We start from the raw sequence: 22252 nt of genomic DNA, 5'->3' as shown, positions 1-22252 counted from the left end.
GATGCTGACTGACTCTGAGTTTTCCTCCAGCACCTGGAGTTCTTCCTTCCCCACCCCACTGGTGATTATGTTGTCCTTCCCAGAGTTAGCTTTGTTTATTTCTGTTTATATTCAGTTTCAGAGACTTGTTCATCCTTACTGATTTAATTTTATTTTTTGACTGATTCTTGATAAAGTGACTGGCACTTTAACCTGATTCTAAGAGTCAAAATGGTACAAGGCGGAATACTTAGAAGTGTCTGTCTCTTCCCCTCTTGCTGCTGTCACACTCACCCTGGAATGCTACCAGCCTCATTTACTTACACCTTATTCTTCCAGAGTTCCTTTTTTAGAAGGTGTCACTTACTCTAGACTCTTTTAGTGAACTTGTTTGGGAAAAAAATATGTATATACACAGATACCTATTTGTTTTTAGAAAAATATAGTAAAGATATGCCACTGTCGTCTCCTCCCCTTTATTATACAAAGGTAGTTTACCATATATTGTCTTTTGCACTTTGCTTATTTGACCTAACTGTATGTTCTGGAAATCGCTCAGTACCAGTTCGTGGAGCTGTTCCTTAGGCTTCTGTTCAGCTGTACAGTGCTCCAGTGAGTGGACATAGCCAGCCAGTCTCTGACAATGAACATGGAGTTTGTTTCCAGTATTTTGCATTTACAAGTAAGGCCATGGTGAATAAACTTTGTGCTTACCTATTTTCAAATTGGAGGTGGGTATTTAAAGGGAATTCATAGTGGGACTGCTGTGTCCAAGGTATGAGTGTGTATACCTCTGTTAAGGGGTTAGGATCCTCTGTGGAGTTAGACTGCATACCACAGCAGAATTGCAACGCCTGGTTCTCTGTCACTGCCAGTGTGTTGATGGGCTTTTTTGAATTTTCGTCAGTGTGATAGATGATAAATTTCAGCTTAGTTTTAATTTTCATTTCTTTTATTATGAGTGATGAATTTACAAGTCATTGTGCTTGAAAAATTCAACTTCAAGCCTTAAGAGTTCCACTTCATATAACAGATTTTTGTAACAGGAAATCCCATTTCATAACTACAAGCTAGGAGTGAGTGAGTTGAATCAAACGTTTCATTTGTTACTTGTGAGTGGCCTTGCAGAGAGATCCTTAGAGTGTTTTGATGGATTGCAGTCTTGGTCAAGAAGGCAGTGTGGGTTTTGGATTATGCTGGTGATGGCATGTGGAAGTCATAGACTGGTCCTTATGTTTGACAGGCAGGACCCTGTCTGTGACGTCCCCGTTTCCACCTCCTGGGGGCCCTTTGACCCAGACACCATGTGCTACACACAGGTCTCCTGTGGTGATGATGTTATGTGGAGAAATGCTTCCCCACGTAGCAGTGCTGATGATGGACAGTGCTTGGCCCTGGCTTTGGCCTGGGGAGGCTTCATTACCTGGGTGGTGACTGCAGTGAGCCTGGTGGCCTGGACCTTCTGCTTGTTGCTGGTGGGGAGTATGGCCAGAATTTGGATTTTTCTAATGAATGAAGCCAACAGGTTGTGTTTTCCTGTGAAATCTCCTGATTTAAAAATACTCATTGAAATAAATCCAAACATGAGACAGTGTCATACGGCCTAAACAGACCAAGCCTTCAGTCTGGGTCTGGCAGGGCCCCTGGAACTGCCAGATTCCCCTTTGAATGATAGGTGCTCTCCTGTGCAGTGCAGTTGGCCCTCACTGCTCCGCCACTTCAGTCTCAACCTTCCGCTCACTTGTTCTCTGCTCCATCTGTTGTCCCCTGCTCCATCCCTGCCCCAGAGCCTGAGGAGTGTCTCTGGGTGCTAGTGCTCATCCCCTCGCAGTCAGGCAGCCTACCTGTTACTCTTGGCTGTGCTTGGCCAAAGGTGATTCTCTTACTGTGTTTAGAGACACTTGGAGTATACATACCTCTATATACATGTAGTCACATCAGAATTTTAAAAGCATGTTCCAGGACACATGTGTATTTATATGCTATATAGATGTCCAACTTTACTCAAGATACATAATTTCAGCACATAGGAAACTCCTTACTCAATTTTAGTGGCTGCCTCTAAGTGGTGACCCCACCAAATTTTGTTAAAAGTTCCCCATGGGTGGACATTAACATTGTTTGCAATTTTTGTTATTATAAATATTGTTCCAGTGACCATCCTTGGATAATTGCATGTTTCCATGAAGAGATCCCCAGAAGTGGGACCCCTTAATATAAGTAGGTGTTAGCATTGCAATAGGTAATGGCTGATGCCTTTCAGGTATTGCTGGCTTTGCTTCCCCCATGTGTGTGGGGCCCTCTCTCAAATGGCACCAGTCTTTGTGACCTTTGCTGACAGCATGTCTTTCTCACTTTATATCACACTTCCTTAGTGATGAGGTGAGTGTTTTTCATTTGCATTTGTATTTCCTGCATAATTGCTGGTTTATACCCTCTTCTCTTTTTGGGGTTTGGACTCTGGTTTGTCAGAATTCTTGCTGTGTGAAGGATGGGTAACTTTTTGTCTGTCACACATGCTCCACAAGTATTTTTTTATCAGTCTTTTTGACTTTTATTGTAATTTTTTTTAGTAAAATCTGTTACTATTATTTTTTTATTTTTATTTTTATTTTTATTTTATTTTTGCTATCATTAATCTACAATTACATGAAGAACACTATGTTTACCAGGCTCCCCCCTTCACCAAGTACCAACCCCCCACCCCACTACAGTCACTGTCCATCAGTGTAGCAAGATGGTGTATAATCACCACCTGTCTTCTCTGTGTTGTACAGCCCTCCCCGTACCCCCCAACAACACTATACATGCTAATCGTAATGCCCCCTTTCTTTTTCCCCACCCTTATCCCTCCCTTCTCACCCATCATCCCCAGTCCCTTTCCCTTTGGTAACTGTTAGTCCATTCTTGGGTTCTGTGATTCTGCTGCTGTTTTGTTCCTTCAGTTTTTCTTTGTTCTTATACTCCACATATGAGTGAAATCATTTGGTATTTGTCTTTCTCCACCTGGCTTATTTCACTGAGCATAATACCCTCCAGCTCCATCCATGTTGTTGCAAATGGTAGGATTTGTTTTCTTCTTATGGCTGAATAGTATTCCATTGTGTATATGTACCACATCTTCTTTATCCATTCATCTACTGATGGACACTTAGGTTGCTTCCATTTCTTGGCTATTGTAAATAGTGCTGCGATAAACATAGGGGTGCATCTGTCTTTTTCAAACTGGGCTGCTGCGTTCTTAGGGTAAATTCCTAGAAGTGGAATTCCTGGGTCAAATGGTATTTCTATTTTAAGCATTTTGAGGAACCTCCATACTGCTTTCCACAATGGTTGAACTAATTCACATTCCCACCAACAGTGTAGGAGGGTTCCCCTTTCTCCACAACCTCACCGACATTTGTTGTTTGTCTTTTGGATGGTGGCGATCCTTACTGTTGTGAGGTGATATCTCATTGTGGTTTTAATTTGCACTTCTCTGATGACAAGCGATGTGGAGCATCTTTTCATGTGTCTGTTGGCCATCTGAATTTCTTCTTTGGAGAACTGTCTATTCAGCTCCTCTGCCCATTTTTTAAATTGGATTATTTGCTTTTTGTTTGTTGAGGTGTGTGAGCTCTTTATATATTTTGGATGTCAGCCCTTTATCGGATCTGTCATTTATGAATATATTCTCCCATACTGTAGGGTACATTTTTGTTCTATTGATGGTGTCCTTTGCTGTACAGAAGCTTTTCAGCTTGATATAGTCCCACTTGTTCATTTTTGCCTTTGTTTCCCTTGCCCGGGGAGATATGTTCATGAAGAAGTCACTCATGTTTATTTCCATGAGATTTTTGCCTATGTTTTTTTCTAAGAGTTTTATGGTTTCATGACTTGCATTCAGGTCTTTGATCCATTTGGAGTTTACTTTTGTGTATGGGGTTAGACAGTGATCCAGTTTCATTCTCTTACATGTAGCTGTCCAGTTTTGCCAGCACCATCTGTTGAAGAGACCGTCCTTTCCCCATTGTATGTTCATGGCTCCTTTATCATTTATTAATTGGCCATATATGTTTGGGTTAATGTCTGGAGTCTCTATTCTGTTCCACTGGTCTGTGGCTCTGTTCTTGTGCCAGTACCAAATTGTCTTGATTACTGTGGCTTTGTAGTAGAGCTTGAAGTTGGGGAGCGAGATTCCCGCCCCACTTTATTCTTCCTTCTCAGGATTGCTTTGGCTATTTGGGGTCTTTGGCGGTTCCATATGAATTTTTGAACTATTTGTTCCAGTTCATTGAAGAATGCTGTTGGTAATTTGATAGGGATTGCTTCGAATCTGTATATTGCTTTGGGCAGGATGGCCATTTTGATGATATTAATTCTTCCCAGCTGGGAGCATGGGATGAGTTTCCATTTGTTAGTGTCCTCTTTAATTTTTCTTAAGAGTGTCTTGTAGTTTTCAGGGTATAGGTCTTTCACTTCCTTGGTTAGGTTTATTCCTAGGTATTTTATTCTTTTTGGTGCTATTGTGAATGGAATTGTTTTCCTGATTTCTCTTTCTATTAGTTCATTGTTAGTGTATAGGAAAGCCACAGATTTCTGTGTGTTAATTTTGTATCCTGCAACTTTGCTGAATTCAGATATTAGTTCTAGTAGTTTTGGAGTGGAGTCTTTAGGGTTTTTTATGTACAGTATCATGTCATCTGCAAATAGTGACAGTTTAACTTCTTCTTTACCAATCTGGATTCCTTATATTTCTTTGTTTTGTCTAATTGCCATGGCTAGGACCTCCAGTACTATGTTGAATAACAGTGGGGATAGTGGGCATCCCTGTCTTGTTCCTGATCTCAGAAGAAAAGCTTTCAACCTCTCGCTGTTCAGTATGATGTTAGCTGTGGGTTTATTATACATGACCTTTATTATGTTGCGGTACTTGCCCTCTATATTCATTTTGTTGAGAGTTTTTGTCATGAATGGATGTTGAATTTTGTTGAATGCTTTTTCAACATCTATGGAGATGATCATGTGGTTTTTTGTCCTTTTTGTTGATGTGGTGGATGATGTTGATGAATTTTCTAATGTTGTACTATCCTTGCATCCCTGGGATGAATCCTACTTGGTCATGGTGTATGATCCTTTTGATGTATTTTTGAATTCGGTTTGCTAATATTTTGTTGAGTATTTTTGCATCTACGTTCATCAGGGATATTGGTCTGTAGTTTTCTTTTTTGGTGGGGTCTTTGCCTGGTTTTGGTATTAGGGTGATGTTGGCTTCATAGAATGAGTTTGGGAGTATTCCCTCCTCCTCTATTTTTTGGAAAACTTTAAGGAGAGTGGGTATTATGTCTTCTCTGTATGTCTGATAAAATTCTGAGGTAAATCCATCTGGCCCGGGGATTTTGTTCTTGGGTAGTTTTTTGATTACTGCTTCAATTTTGTTGCTGGTAATTGGTCTGTTTAGATTTTCTGTTTCTTTCTGGGTCAGTCTTGGAAGGTTATATTTTTCTAGGAAGTTGTCCATTTCTCCTAGGTTTTCCAGCTTGTTAACATATAGGCTTTCATAGTATTCTCTAATAATTCTTTGTATTTCTGTGGGGTCCGTCATGATTTTTCCTTTCTCGTTTCTGATAATGTTGATGTGTGTTGATTCTCTTTTTCTCTTACTAAGTCTGGCTAGAGGCTTATCTATTTTATTTATTTTATCGAAGAACCAGCTCTTGGTTTCATTGATTTTTTCTATTGTTTTATTCTTCTCAATTTTATTTATTTCTTCTCTGATCTTTATTATGTCCCTCCTTCTGCTGACCTTAGGCCTCATTTGTTCTTCTTTTTCCAATTTTGATAATTGTGACATTAGACTATTCATTTGGGATTGTTCTTCCTTCTTTAAATATGCCTGGATTGCTATATACTTTCCTCTTTAAGACTGCTTTCACTGTGTCCCGCAGAAGTTGGGACTTTGTGTTGTTGTTGTCATTTGTTTCCATATATTGCTGGATCTCCATTTTAATTTGGTCATTGATCCATTGATTATTTAGGAGCATGTTGTTAAGCCTCCATGTGTTTGTGAACCTTTTCGCTTTCTTTGTACAATTTATTTCTAGTTTTATACCTTTGTGGTATGAAAATTCAAAATATTTTAATGGGAGAGTTTGGTGCACAACACTAGTGACTGGGGCACGTGACAACAAAGGGCAATCTGGAAAGCATAGAGCCATAATAGAAGAATTCAGTGTGCCATCACATATACAACATTAACTTATTTTGGGTAGCTATATCAAATGTATTGATATTTATTGTTGGACATGCCACCTTTTTTCTGTAAATATTACTTCCATGGCCACCTGCGTGTCCTGGAACACAGCTCTCGTTTATTCTTCGGCTGATCTAGAAGTCGGATTACTGGGCTGCCAGATGCCGATGTGCTAGGAGACATGGTGCTGACTGCCATATTGTCTCTGGGATCCCACTTGAAGGCGCTGCACACTATTTGTAGACATTGACTCTTGTAGCCATCCTCATAAGTCAAATGGAAAAATGGCCTCACACCCGGACTCCCTCCTGCCTCTCTTGAGCCAACCTCCCCACCACAGCCGGCAGGTTCTGCCTAATCTCTGTGCCTTGGTTCTGCCTGTTCCAGATGTCCTGTGGTGTGAGTGACCCGCTGCACTCCATCCTGCAGTAGGGCTCTGCTCCCTGGCATCCTGCCGCTCCTGGTGCGGTGGGTGTGTCCATGGCTCGGCCCTCACCTCGCCGAGGCTGCTCCGTTTAGTTCCTTCTCCCCGGGGAAGGTCAGTGTTCATATTCTAATATGTTTCAGTGGATAGCTTTTTAATTTAAATTTTTAGCAAGTGATTGATGTTTATAATGTAAAATTGGTGTCCTGCTTTTTTTACTTAATATATCTGGAACATTTTCCATTTTTATTGCGTAGTCTCTGTCTGGAACTTGAATTTTGGATATTTTTGGTTACACTCCTTTTTACTTTTACCATTTTATTCTATAGTGAATATTTTTATGCACAGTTTTTAAAAGAACAGGTAGGTGAATTCCTTAGGAGAGATTTCCAGAGGTAGGATTCCTGGGTTGAGGGTCATGGGGTCAGATAGGCCCTTCTGCTGGGCCACCTGTTGGTGTGTTCTGTGCTTTGAGCCCCTGTCCCCATGCCCCACCAGCCACAGCAGGATGCCAGCCAGGTGGTGGGGTGTCAGGGCTGTGTGGCTCTGGCGGTGCTCCCCTCATCTGCGCTACTGCTTTAGCCCTGAGGCTGGGCGCCACCTCTGCTGACCAAGTGCACAATCTCTCCTTTTGCGAATGGTCTCTTGCCCTTAATTCTTTTTCTGCTGGCGTCTCAGTGTTTTAAACATTTGTGTGAGTCTTTCTGTAGTGCTGGAATAGTCCTCTTGTAATTGCTACTTCAGATGCTCCTCCCAAGATACTTGTGTTTTGATTCTGATGACTTAGTTTTGAGTTTTAAATGTTTTAAAGTGTGTGTCTTCAAACCCATCTACCTTTCAGACACAGTGTCACTGACCTTCGGGAAAGCGAATCCCCTTCAGACCTTCAGTAAGTATTCACTTTACTGCTCTTGACATTTTCCTGTTTTTTTTTAAATATTATGTAAAAAACTTGTGATGTTAGCTTACAAAAATGCTTCATTTATTTTGGTGACTCATCTGTGGTGAGAATTTAGATGGGATTTTTCTCAGTGTGTTAATCCATTGCCATAACATTTTTCTCCCCAATACCTCTCCCTGGTCTTATGAATTATATGTGAGACAGTTCTTTCTGGCCTTGTTCTCTCCTGCTGATCACCTTTGATATTCTGGGCATGTGTTCTGAGGAAGTAATCCTAAATATGTTTATTTTTGTGCTATTCCCCACTAATCTCCCTCATAATGCTTAAGAAGATCAGGAGCAAAATCTTGATTTGAATGCAGTAAGTGTGCCTGAGAGCCCTGGCCCACACTCCCAGTCCCTCTGCTGAGCCCCTAGCCTGGGCCCTGGGTCGCTGGTTAAGGCTGTTCCTCGCTGGGTCCTTCTCACTTCAGTAGGTTTGCTGCAGCTTACCCGTGATCCCCAGACTGTGTTCAGGAATAGCCATCTGAGCAGAAAGTGCCATTCCACTGGCTGCTCTGATGCTGCTTTTTACGTTTCCTCAACCTTTACTTGTGTACCATAAATTCTGTAGCCTTTGGTTCCATTTATGCACACCTTTCAACCCAGACCCCGGGACCGTGGAGCATTCCTATCTACCCGTTTCTACTCTGTAAGTTCTGTGACTTCTGGCTTAGAACGCTTTCCACCCCTCATCCACGTTCTCGGCGAGAAAGCAGCGCTGATCGCAAGGTGAAAGAACACATCTGCCTGTCCTGGGAGAGGGTGGAGGGAACGTCAAGAAATGAGCTGGATGTGTTGGTTATAGCTTGAGAATTTTAAATGGTGGAAGGCAGTTTCTGTGCCTGAGCCATGTCAGTGGGGAGCAGCTGTGGGGCTTCACTATTGTCCTATTCTCATGTTGGGGTGGGGACAGGGGTTGTTTCCCTGGACATAGCTCAGAACTGGCCTCGTCCTGCTTGGGCCTCTGCTTTCTGCTGCTATGGGAAGTAGCCCTGCTGGCGAGTCCCTGCTACTCATCCTCCATTTCCTCCAGTCCATTCTTTAGGCAGATTTGGGGCTATGAAGGCCCTGTGAAGCCCTGATACCAGCTGCAAGAGTTGCAGACCCCTCCTGGGGACCCTCCCAGACTGCAGGCCTGAGTCCTGGCTGATCCCCTTATCTGCCTATGAGGTTTTCTTTTTGCTGAGGTGTAGAGTTGCCCCCCTGTGTCGTTGTAGCCCCTGTGACAGGCTGTACCCCTCCCATGATGAGGTGATTGGCACCCGGCCCTGGTTGCTGTCCCCCAGGAGCATAGGGTCTGACCCCTAACAGGGCTCAGAGTATCTGAGTATCTGCACTTGATTCATGGGGCTGTCTGTGGTGGTGTGCTGACAAGTGAACAATTTGGATGTTCTATTTTGGTGATGGAGCGACTGTGGCATATGACCCTGTGCCCACATGTACACTTGTGCTTGGCAGTAGTTACGGACTGCCTGGATGCCAGGCAGAAGCAAGCAAGCCACTGATCCTTAACTGGAAAGGCAGGTGGACAGCCCTCCAGCTTGTGAGACATAGAGCAGGGCCACTAGACTAGAAAAGGCTTTCAGGAAGAAATGTACCGGTCGCCAGTGCCAGGGCCGAGTCAGATCCTGCTTGACCTGAGCAAGTGATGCTAGCCACCTTCCCCAGTGGCTGGCTCCTTGGGATCAGCAGTGAGCCAGGATGACCTGTCCCTCATCTGTGCTGAAGGAGGTTGTCTCCAGAGCCAGCTAATGCATGGCTCGATAGAGGGCTCTTTCACCTCTGAGTGCCTCCTTGGTGTGTCCCTCTGTGTTGCCAGTGGCAACGTGTGGCAGTCAGACTATCCTACTTGCCTTTAAGTAACTTGCTTTAACTTTGGCTTTCCAGGAGGACGTCAGGCGGGTAGCAAGGGGCGATAATGCACCATGGCAGCGGCCCTCAGAACGTCCAGCACCAGCTGCAGAGGGCCAGGGCCTTCGCCGGCAGCGAGGGAGAGGAGCAGGCCCAGCCCAACCCGCCTCAGTCCCCTGCCACTCCCTTTGTGCCATCGGCGAGCCCGTCTGCTCCCCAGTCCCCTGGGTACCAAGTCCAGCAGCTGATGAGCAGGAGCCCAGCAGCCGGGCAGAATGTGAACCTCGCCCTTCAGAGCGTTGGACCAGTGGTGGGTGGGAGCCCTCAGATCACGCTTGCACCTCTGCCACTGCCCAGCCCTGCCTCTCCAGGTTTTCAGTTCAGTGCTCAGCAGAGGCGCTTTGAGCATGGGTCTCCATCATACATCCAGGTCACCTCACCGCTGTCCCAGCAGGTGCAGACTCAGAGCCCTACCCAGCCCAGCCCGGGGCCAGGGCCAGGCCTGCAGAGTGTGCGGGCAGGTGCTCCTGGCCCGAGCCTGGGCCTTTGCAGCGGCAGTCCCACCGGGGGCTTTGTGGACGCCAGTGTGCTGGTGAGGCAGATCAGCTTGAGCCCATCCAGTGGTGGGCACTTTGTGTTTCAGGAGGGCACTGGCCTCACCCAAGTGGCACAGGGAACCCAGGTGCAGATGCAGCATACAGGGACTCCCATCGCGGTCCGGGAACGGAGACTGTCACAGTCCCACACACAGTCTGGGGGTACTGTCCACCACCTGGGACCTCAGAGCCCTGCGGCTGCAGGCGGAGCAGGCCTGCAGCCCTTGGCTAGCCCCAGCCACATCACCACAGCAAGCTTACCACCCCAGATCAGCAGCATCATCCAGGGGCAGCTGGTCCAGCAGCAGGCGCTGCAGGGGCCACCGCTGAGCAGACCTCTGCTGTCTGGGGTCGGGGTTGGGGTTGGGGGGGCTTCGGCGTTCGGGATGGCATCCCCACCCCCACCCACCAGCCCTTCCAGGACCACAGTGCCCCCTGGCCTCTCTGGCCTTCCTCTCACATCTGCGGGCAGCATGGGGGTGAGAAAGGCTCCCAAGAAGCTGGAGGAGATCCCCCCGGCCTCCCAGGAGTTGGCCCAGATGCGGAAGCAGTGCCTGGACTACCACTACCGGGAGATGGGGTTGCTGAGGGAGGCCTTCAGGGAGTGCCTGATCGAACTCTTCTTCTTGCAACACCTCCAAGGGAACATGATGGACTTCTTAGCATTCAAGAAGAAGCATTATGCCCCGTTGCAAGCTTATCTCAGGCAGAATGATTTGGACCTGGAGGAAGAGGAGGAGGAGGAGGAGGAGGAGGAAGAGAAGTCTGAGGTCATCAACGACGAGGTGAGGCACGGCAGGGTGGTAGCTGGGCCGTGGGCGCTGCCAGATTTGAGTGCAGACGGCTGTAAATTTAACCTGTGAGGCTGGGGGTTTTAAGCTGTGGTTTCACAAGGACTTGATCCAGGAGTAAACCAGAGGTGATTTTCCTTCTCTCCATGGAAGGGAAGGCTGTCTGAGCCATTGGGCAGAAGGTGCAGAATGGCGCAGTGGATGATGGTAATTCAGAACCAAGTGCTCTTTTCAGAAGAGGGTTGGCCAGGTTTGGAGGCCCTTGGTGTGGCCTGACCTGGCTCCTGCCACTGCTGGTTGTGGGGGTCAGCTAGCACTGAGGTCAAAGGGGATACCTTCTGGCTGGGCTTCAGGTTCACATTTTACTTACAGAGGTCCACCTGTTAAAAAAACGATGAATGTGGTTTTTAAGCAACAGATTTGAATCACTAGCTTTTTATAGCATATCTGTCATAATTATTAATCAGAAGGTACAATTGTATGGCATCTTTATGATTAAAGTACAGTTATTATGGCAAAAAATTAGAATTTTCTCATATTTTAGATGTAGTCTTAGATTTGAAGTCATATTTTAAATTCACACTTTTGTAAATATCTGTTGAATAATATCTAAGGGAGAATCTTTTTTAGGTAGTAGCACTTAGGGGTTCCTGGGCTGGTTACTTAATAAATCACCCAGTTGAGATCTCTTAACACCATAGCAGTTCCTAAAGTCCTTTAATTTGTACTTCCTAAAACAGCAGCTCATCAAAGCGGTGGGCGTGAGTGAGGAGCGCCGTCCCGCACTGTGCTCTGTGCCGTGTGTTGTGTGGTGCACACTATGTTGGTGGAGCTTATTTTGTTTGATGATGTAGCTGAAATAACTTGAACTCTTTGTCAGCTCTTCTCCTGCAAAGAAATCAGCCTTTGGCAAACAAAAGCTGGTCTCTTTGCCCAGCTGCCCTCATTGATAATTATGGATGTATCTGTGTGGCTTTGCCATTCTGTGTTTTCCGTAACACCCTTTTGAGGATGAACCATTTTTATTTTCCAAAAGGTTTTTATGATTATTTTGAGGATTTCACCTCTATTGCCATGAAATAGTGAAATTCAGTTCTCTTTATGTTTGTATATCAATGATGTCTGTAGGCTCAGTCCCCCTTATCTGTGCTTAGGAAGGAAAATAAGTCCCTTTTTATAACTTCCTGCTGAGATAGACCTTTGTAATTCTGACCCACATGTCGTAGGGAATGGAGAGGCTCTGTGCAAACTGCCTATGAGGTTAGGGCTTTGTTAATTTGTAGACTGTCTGCCATTTCCATTTTTTTAAATTAAAAGTTACACAAAATCTAAAAATACTGCACTTGTGACTGAAATTGGAGTTCCTGCAAGATTTGCAGCTGAGTCAAGTTGTTATGTTATAAATCTGTCATAAATCAGTGCAGTGTCTTTTCATAGGATTTGATGCAAAAATACTTCTTTTTTAAACCCCAAACATCAGTGAGCTATCAGCAATAAAATTCTAACAACATTTTGAGCAGTCTTAAAAATTATGTTGCCTTTTTTTCTCAAAATATCTCCTCTCAGGTAAAGGTTGTGACAGGAAAGGATGGGCAGACTGGTACTCCTGTTGCTATAGCAACCCAGCTTCCTCCAAATGTTTCTGCTGCTTTTTCATCCCAGCAGCAACCATTTCAGGTACTTTTCGATGGTTCTAAAATGTAGTCTCATCCCAAACTTTTCCTTCATCCAGATATTTTAACCTTCAATTTACTATTTGCTCTTCAGCATTTTTTTCCAGAGCCCATTCCTTATTTTAAAAAATAAGAAAGTCTTCCTGCATATACAATTATAAAATTAAATTGCATGATTAAATGACAACACAGATCTTAATGCATTCTTTTTTTGTGTTGACCTGTAATGCAGTAGTAGCTTTCGCATGCTTGTCATCTAATACTTACTACAGTCCTGTTGAATGTGTGCTCAGGATTCCTTGTGTGCTGTGTTTTAAATGTTGCTCTTCCCTGTGTCTTCTATCTGTATTTTTGAGAATGTGCAAAAAAGAAAAATTTAAAAAAAAAGATTTGAAGCCGATGATAACTTGATGTTTTCTGTAGCTGGAAGAAACACTGAAGTGAAACACCTCTGAAAGCATCTGGATTGTAGGATGTTAACTGAATGTAAAATATTTAAAATATTTTAAACTTTTAATGATTTTCTGAAAATTAAATCACTCAATGTTACATTAATAATGCCAAGAACCTAAAAGTACAGGTCAGATTCTAGTAGTTTGGGAAGAGATTATGCTTGGTTCTGGAAGCAGTTTAATCTTTGTGGTGATGTTTTAAACATTTTTTTATTTTTAATTTTGATTTGATTTTAAGCATATTTAAAAGTTGAAATAATGATTTAAAGACCTCCTCTTATATGCTGTACCCACATTCACCAGTTGTTGGCTTTGGGCCACTTGTATTATTCTCGGTCTCTGTTTCTGTCTGTGCACACACACATTTTCCTCTGAGCTATTAAAGAGAGGGTGTAGACATCACGTCATATGCTATTATATCTGAGGATGCCAGGAGGCATTAGGTAAGAATATTGTCTTGCCTGGCCACAGCAGAGTTGAATCAAGAAGGTCTGCAGAGAGAGAGCACCAGGACTAGACACAGCTCTTGGGCACCTGTGTCTGTGTCCCAGTGATCGCCATTTGGGGTCACCTACTGTTTCGTTGGTGGTCTTTAATGCCTCTTTGGTCTTTAAGCTGGGTTGCTCCTCAGTCTTTGATGACCTTTGCATTTTTGAGGCATACAGGCCAGTTGTTTTGCAGACTGTGCTGTGGTATGGGACTGTCTGATGTTCCCTGGTGTCTGATTTGGGTCATGACTTTTTGAGAGGAACACACACAGAATGATGCTGTGTCCATGTGTGCCATGTCAGGTGGCCAGGATGGTCCACTGTGACCATGGTGAGGAGGATGGCATTACTGGGCTTTTCCAGTGGAAGTTCTTAACTCTCCCTTGGTAAATGTTGAGCAATTAGGGGAAGATACTTTGAGACTCCGTAAATATCTTATTAAACTTTGAACCACTAATTCTAGTATTCATTGATGAATCTTGCCAGAATCATTTACTACCTTAAAGACTACACAGTGAATTTTCTAATGTCATTATTCTTTCGCCATTTATGAGTTGACATTCTACTGTAACAATGAGCTTTCTTTTTTCTTCTGTTCATATATTTATACATGGATTCTTATTTTAATAATGTGTTATTAACAGTATTATTTGTTTATTTAAATGTATTTAATTCAGTGAAATTCACTCTATTGGGTCTCCAGTTCTGAGTGTTGACAGACACATAAAGCTCCATGGTCAGGGAGCAGAGGAGTCCTGTTGCCCCCTTCCTGCCTTGTCCTCACTACTGTGATGTCACCTTTTACAGTATCCTGCCTTTCCTGTCTGGTTTCTTTCACTGCATGTGGAATTCATCCACTCTTGTTGCATTTACCAGTAGTTTGTTTCTTTTTTTGCTGAGTGATATTCCATTGTGTGAATTTCCCTAGTTTGTTTATCCATTCATCTTTGAAGAACATGTGGGTTATTTCTATAGTTTTTGGCATTTATGAATGATTCTCCTCTGAATGTTCATGTACAGTCTTTTTGTGAACACAGGCTTTCATTTCATTTGGGGAAATGTCTAGGAGACAGATTGCTGGGTTGTTTAGTGTGTGTTCAGTTTTGTAAGAAACTGCCAAACTTTCTCCAGTGGCCATGCCACCTGGCATTCCCACTGCAGTAAGGGCTGTTCTTTCTGTTTTGCATCCCCCTACACCCCACACTTGTCCTTACTTTTCTCATGTAGTCTTTCTGATATGTGTATGGTGGTTGTAATTTGATGATTGGGATTTCACTGAATCTGTTGACCAGTTTGGGGAGAAGTTGCATTTTGACAATACTGACTTTTCTAGCTCAGAAACATGCTGTGTGTCTGTATTTATTTTGCTCCTCTTTGTTTCTTTCATTAGTGTCCTGAAGTTTTCAGCATGCCGATTCTGTACGCACGCTGTTAGGGTTATACACAAGTATTCAGTTTCCCATGGTATTGTAAAAGGTACTTGAAATTTTTTTTTTAGTTCCTTGCAAGTATGTAGGAATACAATTGATTATTTGAACTTATATTTAGCAACCTTACTAAACTCATTTATTAGTTTTAGGAGTCCTTTTGATTCCATGGGATTTTCTACATGCAAAATCATGTCTGCAAAGAAAGCAAGATTTGTTTTATCTGTCTGTATACCTTTTATTGATTTTTCTTGCCTTATTGCACTGACAAGGACTTCCAGTGGGATGCTGAATGGGTCAGTGAGAACAGGGATCCTTACCTCCATCCTGATATTGGGGGAAAGCATTAGGTATGATACAGGTTTTGTGAGGTCATTTATCAGGTTAAGGAAATGCCTTTATTCCTAGTATCTATCATGAACAGATGCTGAATTTAGTCAAATGCTATTTCTGCATCTATTCACATGTCATGTGATTTTTTCTTCTTTGGTCTGTAAAAATGGTGAATTATGTCATAGTGGAGGTATAACTTATAAGCAGGGAATACTCAGATCTTAGGTGTTGTGGTTTGCTGTTTTGACAGGTGCCAGGTACCACCACCCTTGCCAAGATGTGCACCTGCATCGGCTGTCCTTACTCCACCACCAGCCATCTGCAGCACCATTCCTGTACTGTTACTGTTTATTTTGATGCCTAAATTACCATATTTAACCAACTGGAGCCCCTTTACGCTGGCTCTAGTCTACTGTTGACACAAAGCTTACTTTCTGGCACAAAATGTTCAGGGTTCACCTTCATAGTCCTTGGTCCAGTCCAGGGATCAGTCATTTCTCCAAGGAGCTGGTTCCTTTTGGTAGGGAATAAATTTGAATCTTATATTTAGGTTCTTCTTGTAATGAATTTGATACAGTTGAAGACAGGATTTCTTAAATTGGAGATTGTCAGAAAATTTATTAGTGGGGCATCCTTCCTGTTAATGCTTAGAGGAATGGAACACACTAATGTATTTGTAGACCACATTGATAGTTATTTGCATAAGAACAGTGGGACAGTGGAAGGCAAGGAGTGCCTGTAAACAGGAAAAAGATGTGCAATCTCCACTGTGATGCAAGTCCTGCCACTCTAATTTACTGTCACACTCACCTGATTGCCAGAAGTTAAACTGGACAGAGTCTGTTGATGTGGATTAGTGGGATTCTCATTGCTTCAGATGGGAGTGTTTTGTGGGAACATTTGGAGACACTGCCTGACCTGGAAAAGGTGATCCTGGGTAGACCCTTTACCCAGCAAGCATTCTGTAAGGACAACCTTGTATTTGTGTGCCAGAAAGCATGCACAGCAGAGTTCCTAGTGGCATTATGCATAGTGGCCCCAAGCTGGAAAGAACTGAAGCATCCACCAGAAGTAGAGCAAATCAGTGGGTGGTGTACATTTGTACAGAGAATGCCAGTGAGGGATTGGAAGTGCAGATGAGCAAACCGCAGTCACACCTGCATCTGCAGGGGTGGGGCAAAAGGGGTCACAGGAGGTAGGAGGTGCAAGTTCCTTCAGGTAGCACACACTGGGAAGCAAAGCCAAACCAAATACCATGTGGAGCTAAATCTACAGTTGTTACCCCTGTGCAGGTTCTCACACTGTATAGGTTGCCTGTGCCTTAGTTGGGGAGGAGATGCCTGCATGGGGTCCCCAAGGCACGAGTGACAACTTACTGCCTAAGCCTTGTGACCAGTGAGTGCGTGGTGACTCTTTGTAATTACTCTTTTAAACTGTGTATGTGTAAGTTTTTCCACTTTCCTTCTCAACACTTTATTATGACAAATTTCAGAGAGAAGCTAAATAAATGTTCCATGAACACCCATATCCCACTGTTTAAATTCAAGATTAATTTTACTATGTTTTTAGAATCACATACATATGTTTTATAATTTCTTTTGTATATATGATATATTTCACTAAAAAAAAGTTTAAGAGACTAAAAAAGGAAAACCAACGAGTCTCCAATTTGAATTACAGATCTTTGAGGCAAATGCTAACGGATGTCCAAAGGAAATAGGAAAATAGAGAGTCTGTTAAAAAAGAGTGAAGTGTAAAACATACCTTTTATTTTCTTTGGGGAAAAGAAATCTCGGTATGAGTTTTATTATTTACAAGTTGTAGAATTTTTATATTGACTAATGAAGTTCTAGAGAAAAATTCAGAATTCTCTGTATTACATATGTATTACTTCCTGTCTTCTTCCAGAAGGTTCTGAGGTAGTAATATTGCATGCAGAGGTGTTGTATAAACAATAATATTTAATATAGACATACACATTTATTTATAAAAAGAAACATTCTAAGGAGAGAGTATCTTTTAGTGATGTTCCTGTTAGAGAAAATGAATAATTATCCATGATTCCATCATCCTCACACACACATACATATATTTTATGTCGTGTGTACACCATTTCTTAGATTGTGTATATACTAGCTGACACAGTGTATTTATACTTTTTATAAAAATTTTGTTTAATAAATAAGTATGCCTTATGTTTGTTTCACTTTAATAATTCTCATTTTAATAGTTCCTGATACCTCACATTTTGAGGAAGTGTAATTCATGAAACCCTTTTTCTACTTTTAGTTTACATTCTATTTAGAATAATTTTCAGCAACATTAGTGAATCAAGCAAGCCTAAGTGTCTTTATGGTGCTCGCCATATACTGTCATTTGTTTTTAGCTAAAAGTGCTGCTAGTGTTTTCTGTGGCCCCAGTTTTAGTATATAGCCTTGCTAGCACTGCTAAGCATTCTGAAAAGTTTGTAAGACATACTCTTAGGATGAATTCCACTTTTTGCAAGCATTTACAGGGTTTCATAATAAACTAGTCTATTGGTGATTAAAGTTCAGATTCTTGGTGTGCATGCATTATTTGGTCTACTTCCCAAGGGCTTTGAGGCTGTGCTCTGGAGCCATTATTCAGTTGTATACAGAACACCACCATTTCATTAGTTACTTAGATGGCAAAAAACCACCTTAGTTGGAGATTATTTTTCTGAGATTATAATGTTACAGAAAATGAATAATTGTAGTTCTGTAACCTACCCCAACTGTTTTTTTTTTTTTTTTTTATTGAAGGGTAATTGACAACAGTATTATCAACTGTTGTTTTTTAATCCTTGCATGTGTCCCTGTTCTGGGTATAGTTGAAAATTTGTGAGCTTTAACAGACATGTGTTCAAAGAGAAAGCTTGAGAGGCTTTTCTATGTCTGTGCTTGCCTCCAGTGGATGTTGCTCAAGGTGGAGCTTAGGGAGACTTCTTTGGAATCTGGAAGTGAGAGACCAGAGCCCTCTCCACTTGGACAGGGCGTCCTTTGAAGGTCCTCAGGTCACTACCTCTTTCTGTCCCCTTTGTCTTTCCAGTGACTGCCCAGCCTTATAGATGCCACAGGTCCAGTTATTTACAGTGTGTTTGTTTCAATTGGGCAGCAATTTACCGCCTAGGAACCACCAACTACAACCATGGGTCTTAATTTCTTTCTCTGGAATCACATGTCTGTTCTTCTTCCAGGTGTCACATGTTATGCATCATCTTTGCTGCGAGCTACACCCCTAGTGCCTCCAGCTGTTCTTTTTCTCGGTGTAGTTTCTAGACTCCCTGTAAATTATATTGCCTCCCATAGATAGTCTGTTTTGTCTTTGTTTCTCTTAAAATGGACACCCAGAATTCAATTGCCATCAAAAATATCCCTTTTCTCTGTTTTGTTTGTTTAAAAAGAGTTCTGATAAATCCTTGTTGATTAAAATAATCTTTGTATTTTAAAGACAGCAGTATCTTCCCCAATAAAATACTCATTAAGATGTATAAGCAATCATTCTGAAAGCCAAGTCAGGGGTGATCAGTAACTTAGAAACAGAGGTTGAGCAGGAGGACGTTCACCCCTTGATGATCTTCGTTTATCAGTATTTCATGTGGGCATCCAGTCTTCTAGCACCGTTTTCTTGAAAAGACCGTTAATTTCCTGGTGCTACTTTGGATCTTTAGGGGACGACATGACTATGACTGTGGGGCCCCCTGGGCTCTGCATAGTTGTCTCTGCCTGTCCATCTTTACACAGCCCCGCTCTGTCCTGATGTCCATCTCTGTTTTCTCAGGAGTCTGTTTCAGTGCACTGATTTCTGCATCCCTCTCTGCTGTTCAGCCTAGCCAATTAATTTTTTTATTTCAGATATTTTGTTGTTCAGTTTTAGAATCTTCATTTGGTTCTCTTTTTTAATAGTTTCTTTTTTTCTGCTAGGATTTCCTTTCATCCTTCATTACAACCTGTTTTCTTTATGTCCTTGAGTATATTTGTTAAAGTCACTATAAAATCCTTGTTGCTAATTCTAGTACGTGGGTCATGCGTGGGTTGGCGTCCATTGATTGTTTTCTGAGTATGGCTCCTGTTTTCTTGTTTCTTTGTGTTTGGAATAATTTTGAATTGGGTTTTAGGTGTTGTGAATGATAGGTTGTAGAGACTCTGAGTTCTGTTATATTCCTCTGAAGAGTATTGATGCTTTCACAGTTAGTTTATGTAATTGGATTGAAACTGTAAATTCTGTCTCCTGGGTTACCACACCTGAAATCTCAGTGTGGTTATGTTGGCCTGTGCTTGCAGTCTTTGTGTATGAGTGGTTTAGGAGGCAGCTGGAGATCAGGGTGAGAACTCCTGTTTCCAGCTGTCTCCTGTGGCAATTCCCTGTTACTTACCTCCGTGTGGCTTCCTGCTCTCCCTGGTGGTCTTCAAGCCAGTAAGGCTCTGTGTATTTCTGGGTCTGAGCTGGTCCGTGTAGCACAGACTGGGGCCTGCTTGCATGCCAAACGCTGGAAACTAGAACCCTCTCCTAGTTCCATTCCCTTCTTGCAAGTACTGAGTCTCATCCTGCCTACCTTTTATCTGCCTACCTTTTCATATTTTTAGTATTTCATCTAGCGTTTGTTTATCTAGAGTATGTTTGGTCCAACAGGAAGTACTTGGCCATTACTGGATGCAGAACCTTTTATCAATTTCTTTTATTTAAAAAAATTCTTTTGATTATGTAATACTTGTTCATTGTAGAACATCTGGAAAATTTAGAAAAGTGCATACACACACACACACACACACAAATTGTAAATCACCTGTTACCCTATACCCAGTGATAATCACTTCACATACCGTATGCTGTTCAAATCATCCTTTTCTTTTCTCCCTTCCTCATTAAATGTCAGTGGGGTGTGGGCAGTGACCTGCAGCATGGCCAGTCCTAGGGCCTGTGTCCGTTTCTCAGGCTGCAGGGTTCAGCAGCTCCCCACAGAGCAGCTACTTTGTGTAGGCATCTGGAACTTTTGCATTTAAAATGCCTTGTGAAGTAGAGTGGATATAATTGGATCATTTAAACGATTCTTAACTACTGATGGTTAAGCAAATCCTCACTCAGTATTCCTACTGTCACCGCAAGCAAGTGATGTGAAAGGTGGAGGGGCCTCGATGCTGCCAGTTTTTGTCTGTGCCATTAGCTTTTCCTTTGAACAATTTAAATAACCTATATGTGTTTTGCACAGTATATACCAAGTAGAGTGCTAATTGTAAAAATATGAAGATCCAAGTCAATTAGATTCTTATTAATTGGGGCTTTAAGAATCATTTTCCATTAGGAAGACAACTTGAATCTTTCTTTTTATTATTCAGCTTTTGTGTTTTGGGAGTTAAGTGATCACAGGTAATGTGACTGACTGGTCAGGGGGGCTCAAGGTGAGTCTGAGATTGATGACTGCCATTTCCAACATTAGTGCTTTGCTATCATCATGTGCAAGGCCAGTTTACTTTTGAAGGACTGTAGCTATACACTGATCTGAAGTTCTGCTTAAAACCAGAGTAATGTATCTTTTACAAGTCCTTTTTTTTCCTTCAGAGGTAAGTTAGAACATTGTATATGTGTATTTAAATATATTGGATAGATAGTATTTCTCTTACTAAAAAGAAATTAGTTCAGTGTTTGGAACAGTTATGATAGTTTTAGTTTATTTTCATTCTCGCAATGAACTGAAATTATCAAATCTCATTTTTTCCCTTTCTTTTTCAGCAGCAAGCTCTTGCAGGGACCCTGGTGGCAGCGGCTGGAAGTGCGATAGAGACGGACCCTTTTAAGCGGCAGCAGGCGGGACCCCAGGCAGGTATGTTACCGAGCAAGCCTCGGGGTCCAGGGCCCATTAGCTGCCTTCTTTCACAGCATAGTGGCCACGTCTCTACATGTGAGCACGAAGGAGCTCAGTGGTGCTTAGTTTCTTTCTACTTTGAAAGTTAGCTTTTGGTGACTGTTGGCTGCAGGAATATTTACATGAGTGTTTGTGTTACTGCCCTTGAGTAGGCTGGGTTTTCTGGGTGCCTGATGGTGAAAGTTGAGGCCATCTGCTTCTTCATGTTATTCATTTTCTCAAACCAAATTTTTCCTTGAAATTATAAACTTAATACACATTTTATATGAAAGATTCAGATAGTTCTGCAGGGTATAATTTAGGGCTACCTCTGGTTTGATACTCTCTCTGCTCCCTACTGCAGAAGTAGCTGCCGTTAGTTATGTCCACCCTCTGTGCACATATGGGTGTCGTTCTGTGTATGAGATTCCAGAAGAACTGGTTTTGGGCTATGTACACTGCCATGTCTCTGATATTGACTCTTAGTCCGGAGCTCCTCCTCTGTGGTGGCTGTGTGGTACTGCATTGTGCAGTGGCTGGTCCTTTATTCGTCAGGACCTTGTTAATGTTTGTTGGTATCATCACCTTTTCTTTGTTCTTATCAACATAGGATTGAATGTCTGGTCTCATATTGTTTTCTACATTTGTCAATATGTCTGAAGGAAAAACTAGAAACGAAATTGCTAGATCAAAGTGTGCACAGTTGAGTACTGGTGGTGCTATTCTTCAGAACGATAGGGTCTGTTTATACTCCCATTGGCAGTTCCTGGTTCTCTTACCTTTTGGCCATCTCACTAAGTGTGATCAGTCTTTCCATCTTTGCCCCCGTGGTCGGTGACTTTTAGCTCTTTGGGTGTGGTTTTCTTCAGTATGGTGAGGTTGCACAGGTTCTCTCCTGCTTTTTCGCCATTTGTGAGCCCAAAAACACTCCTGCCCAGGTTGTGTGTCTGGCTGCTGGCACTGCTCATGTTACTGTGTCAGCTCTCTGAATGTGGAGTAAGCCAGCCTTCTGTGCCTTGAGTGTCGCAAATATTGTCTCTTAGGTTGTGGCTTATCCTTTGCCTTTTATGATGCTTTTTCTTACATTTGCAAATTTTTAACTAAAATAAATTTTACTTATCAACCTTACCTTTTATGCTTTCTGGACTTTGGTTTATGTGTAGAATGGCCTCTCTGTTCAAAGAGTATAAAAATATGTAT

The 22252-nt window shown here is 42.4% G+C and overlaps 1 protein-coding gene across 32 annotated transcripts in view; it reads left to right on the top strand.

Annotated features, from left to right (window-relative positions):
* The window catches only part of EP400 (E1A binding protein p400), a 101226-nt gene that overhangs the window by 5553 nt on the left and 73421 nt on the right, over positions 1 to 22252 (top strand). For 18 of the 32 annotated variants that reach the window (XR_008993741.1, XM_036921873.2, XM_036921871.2 and 15 more), the window contains exons 2-6: positions 6599 to 6749; positions 7477 to 7524; positions 9466 to 10810; positions 12383 to 12493; positions 20941 to 21031. Coding sequence is in view for 30 of the 32 variants with exons in the window: in XM_036921873.2 (XP_036777768.2) it covers positions 9497 to 10810; positions 12383 to 12493; positions 20941 to 21031 (1516 nt within the window). In the remaining 2 variants the exon portion in view is untranslated. The remainder of the gene's footprint in view (positions 1 to 6598; positions 6750 to 7476; positions 7525 to 9465; positions 10811 to 12382; positions 12494 to 20940; positions 21032 to 22252) is intronic. The other 14 variants (XM_036921885.2, XM_036921879.2, XM_036921884.2 and 11 more) reach the window with 7 other exon arrangements.

Source organism: Manis pentadactyla, chromosome 14, assembly GCF_030020395.1.
Source record: "Manis pentadactyla isolate mManPen7 chromosome 14, mManPen7.hap1, whole genome shotgun sequence".
Taxonomy (NCBI): domain Eukaryota; kingdom Metazoa; phylum Chordata; class Mammalia; order Pholidota; family Manidae; genus Manis; species Manis pentadactyla.
Note: the sequence above shows the minus strand (reverse complement) of the source record. Positions and strands in the feature narration are given on the sequence as shown.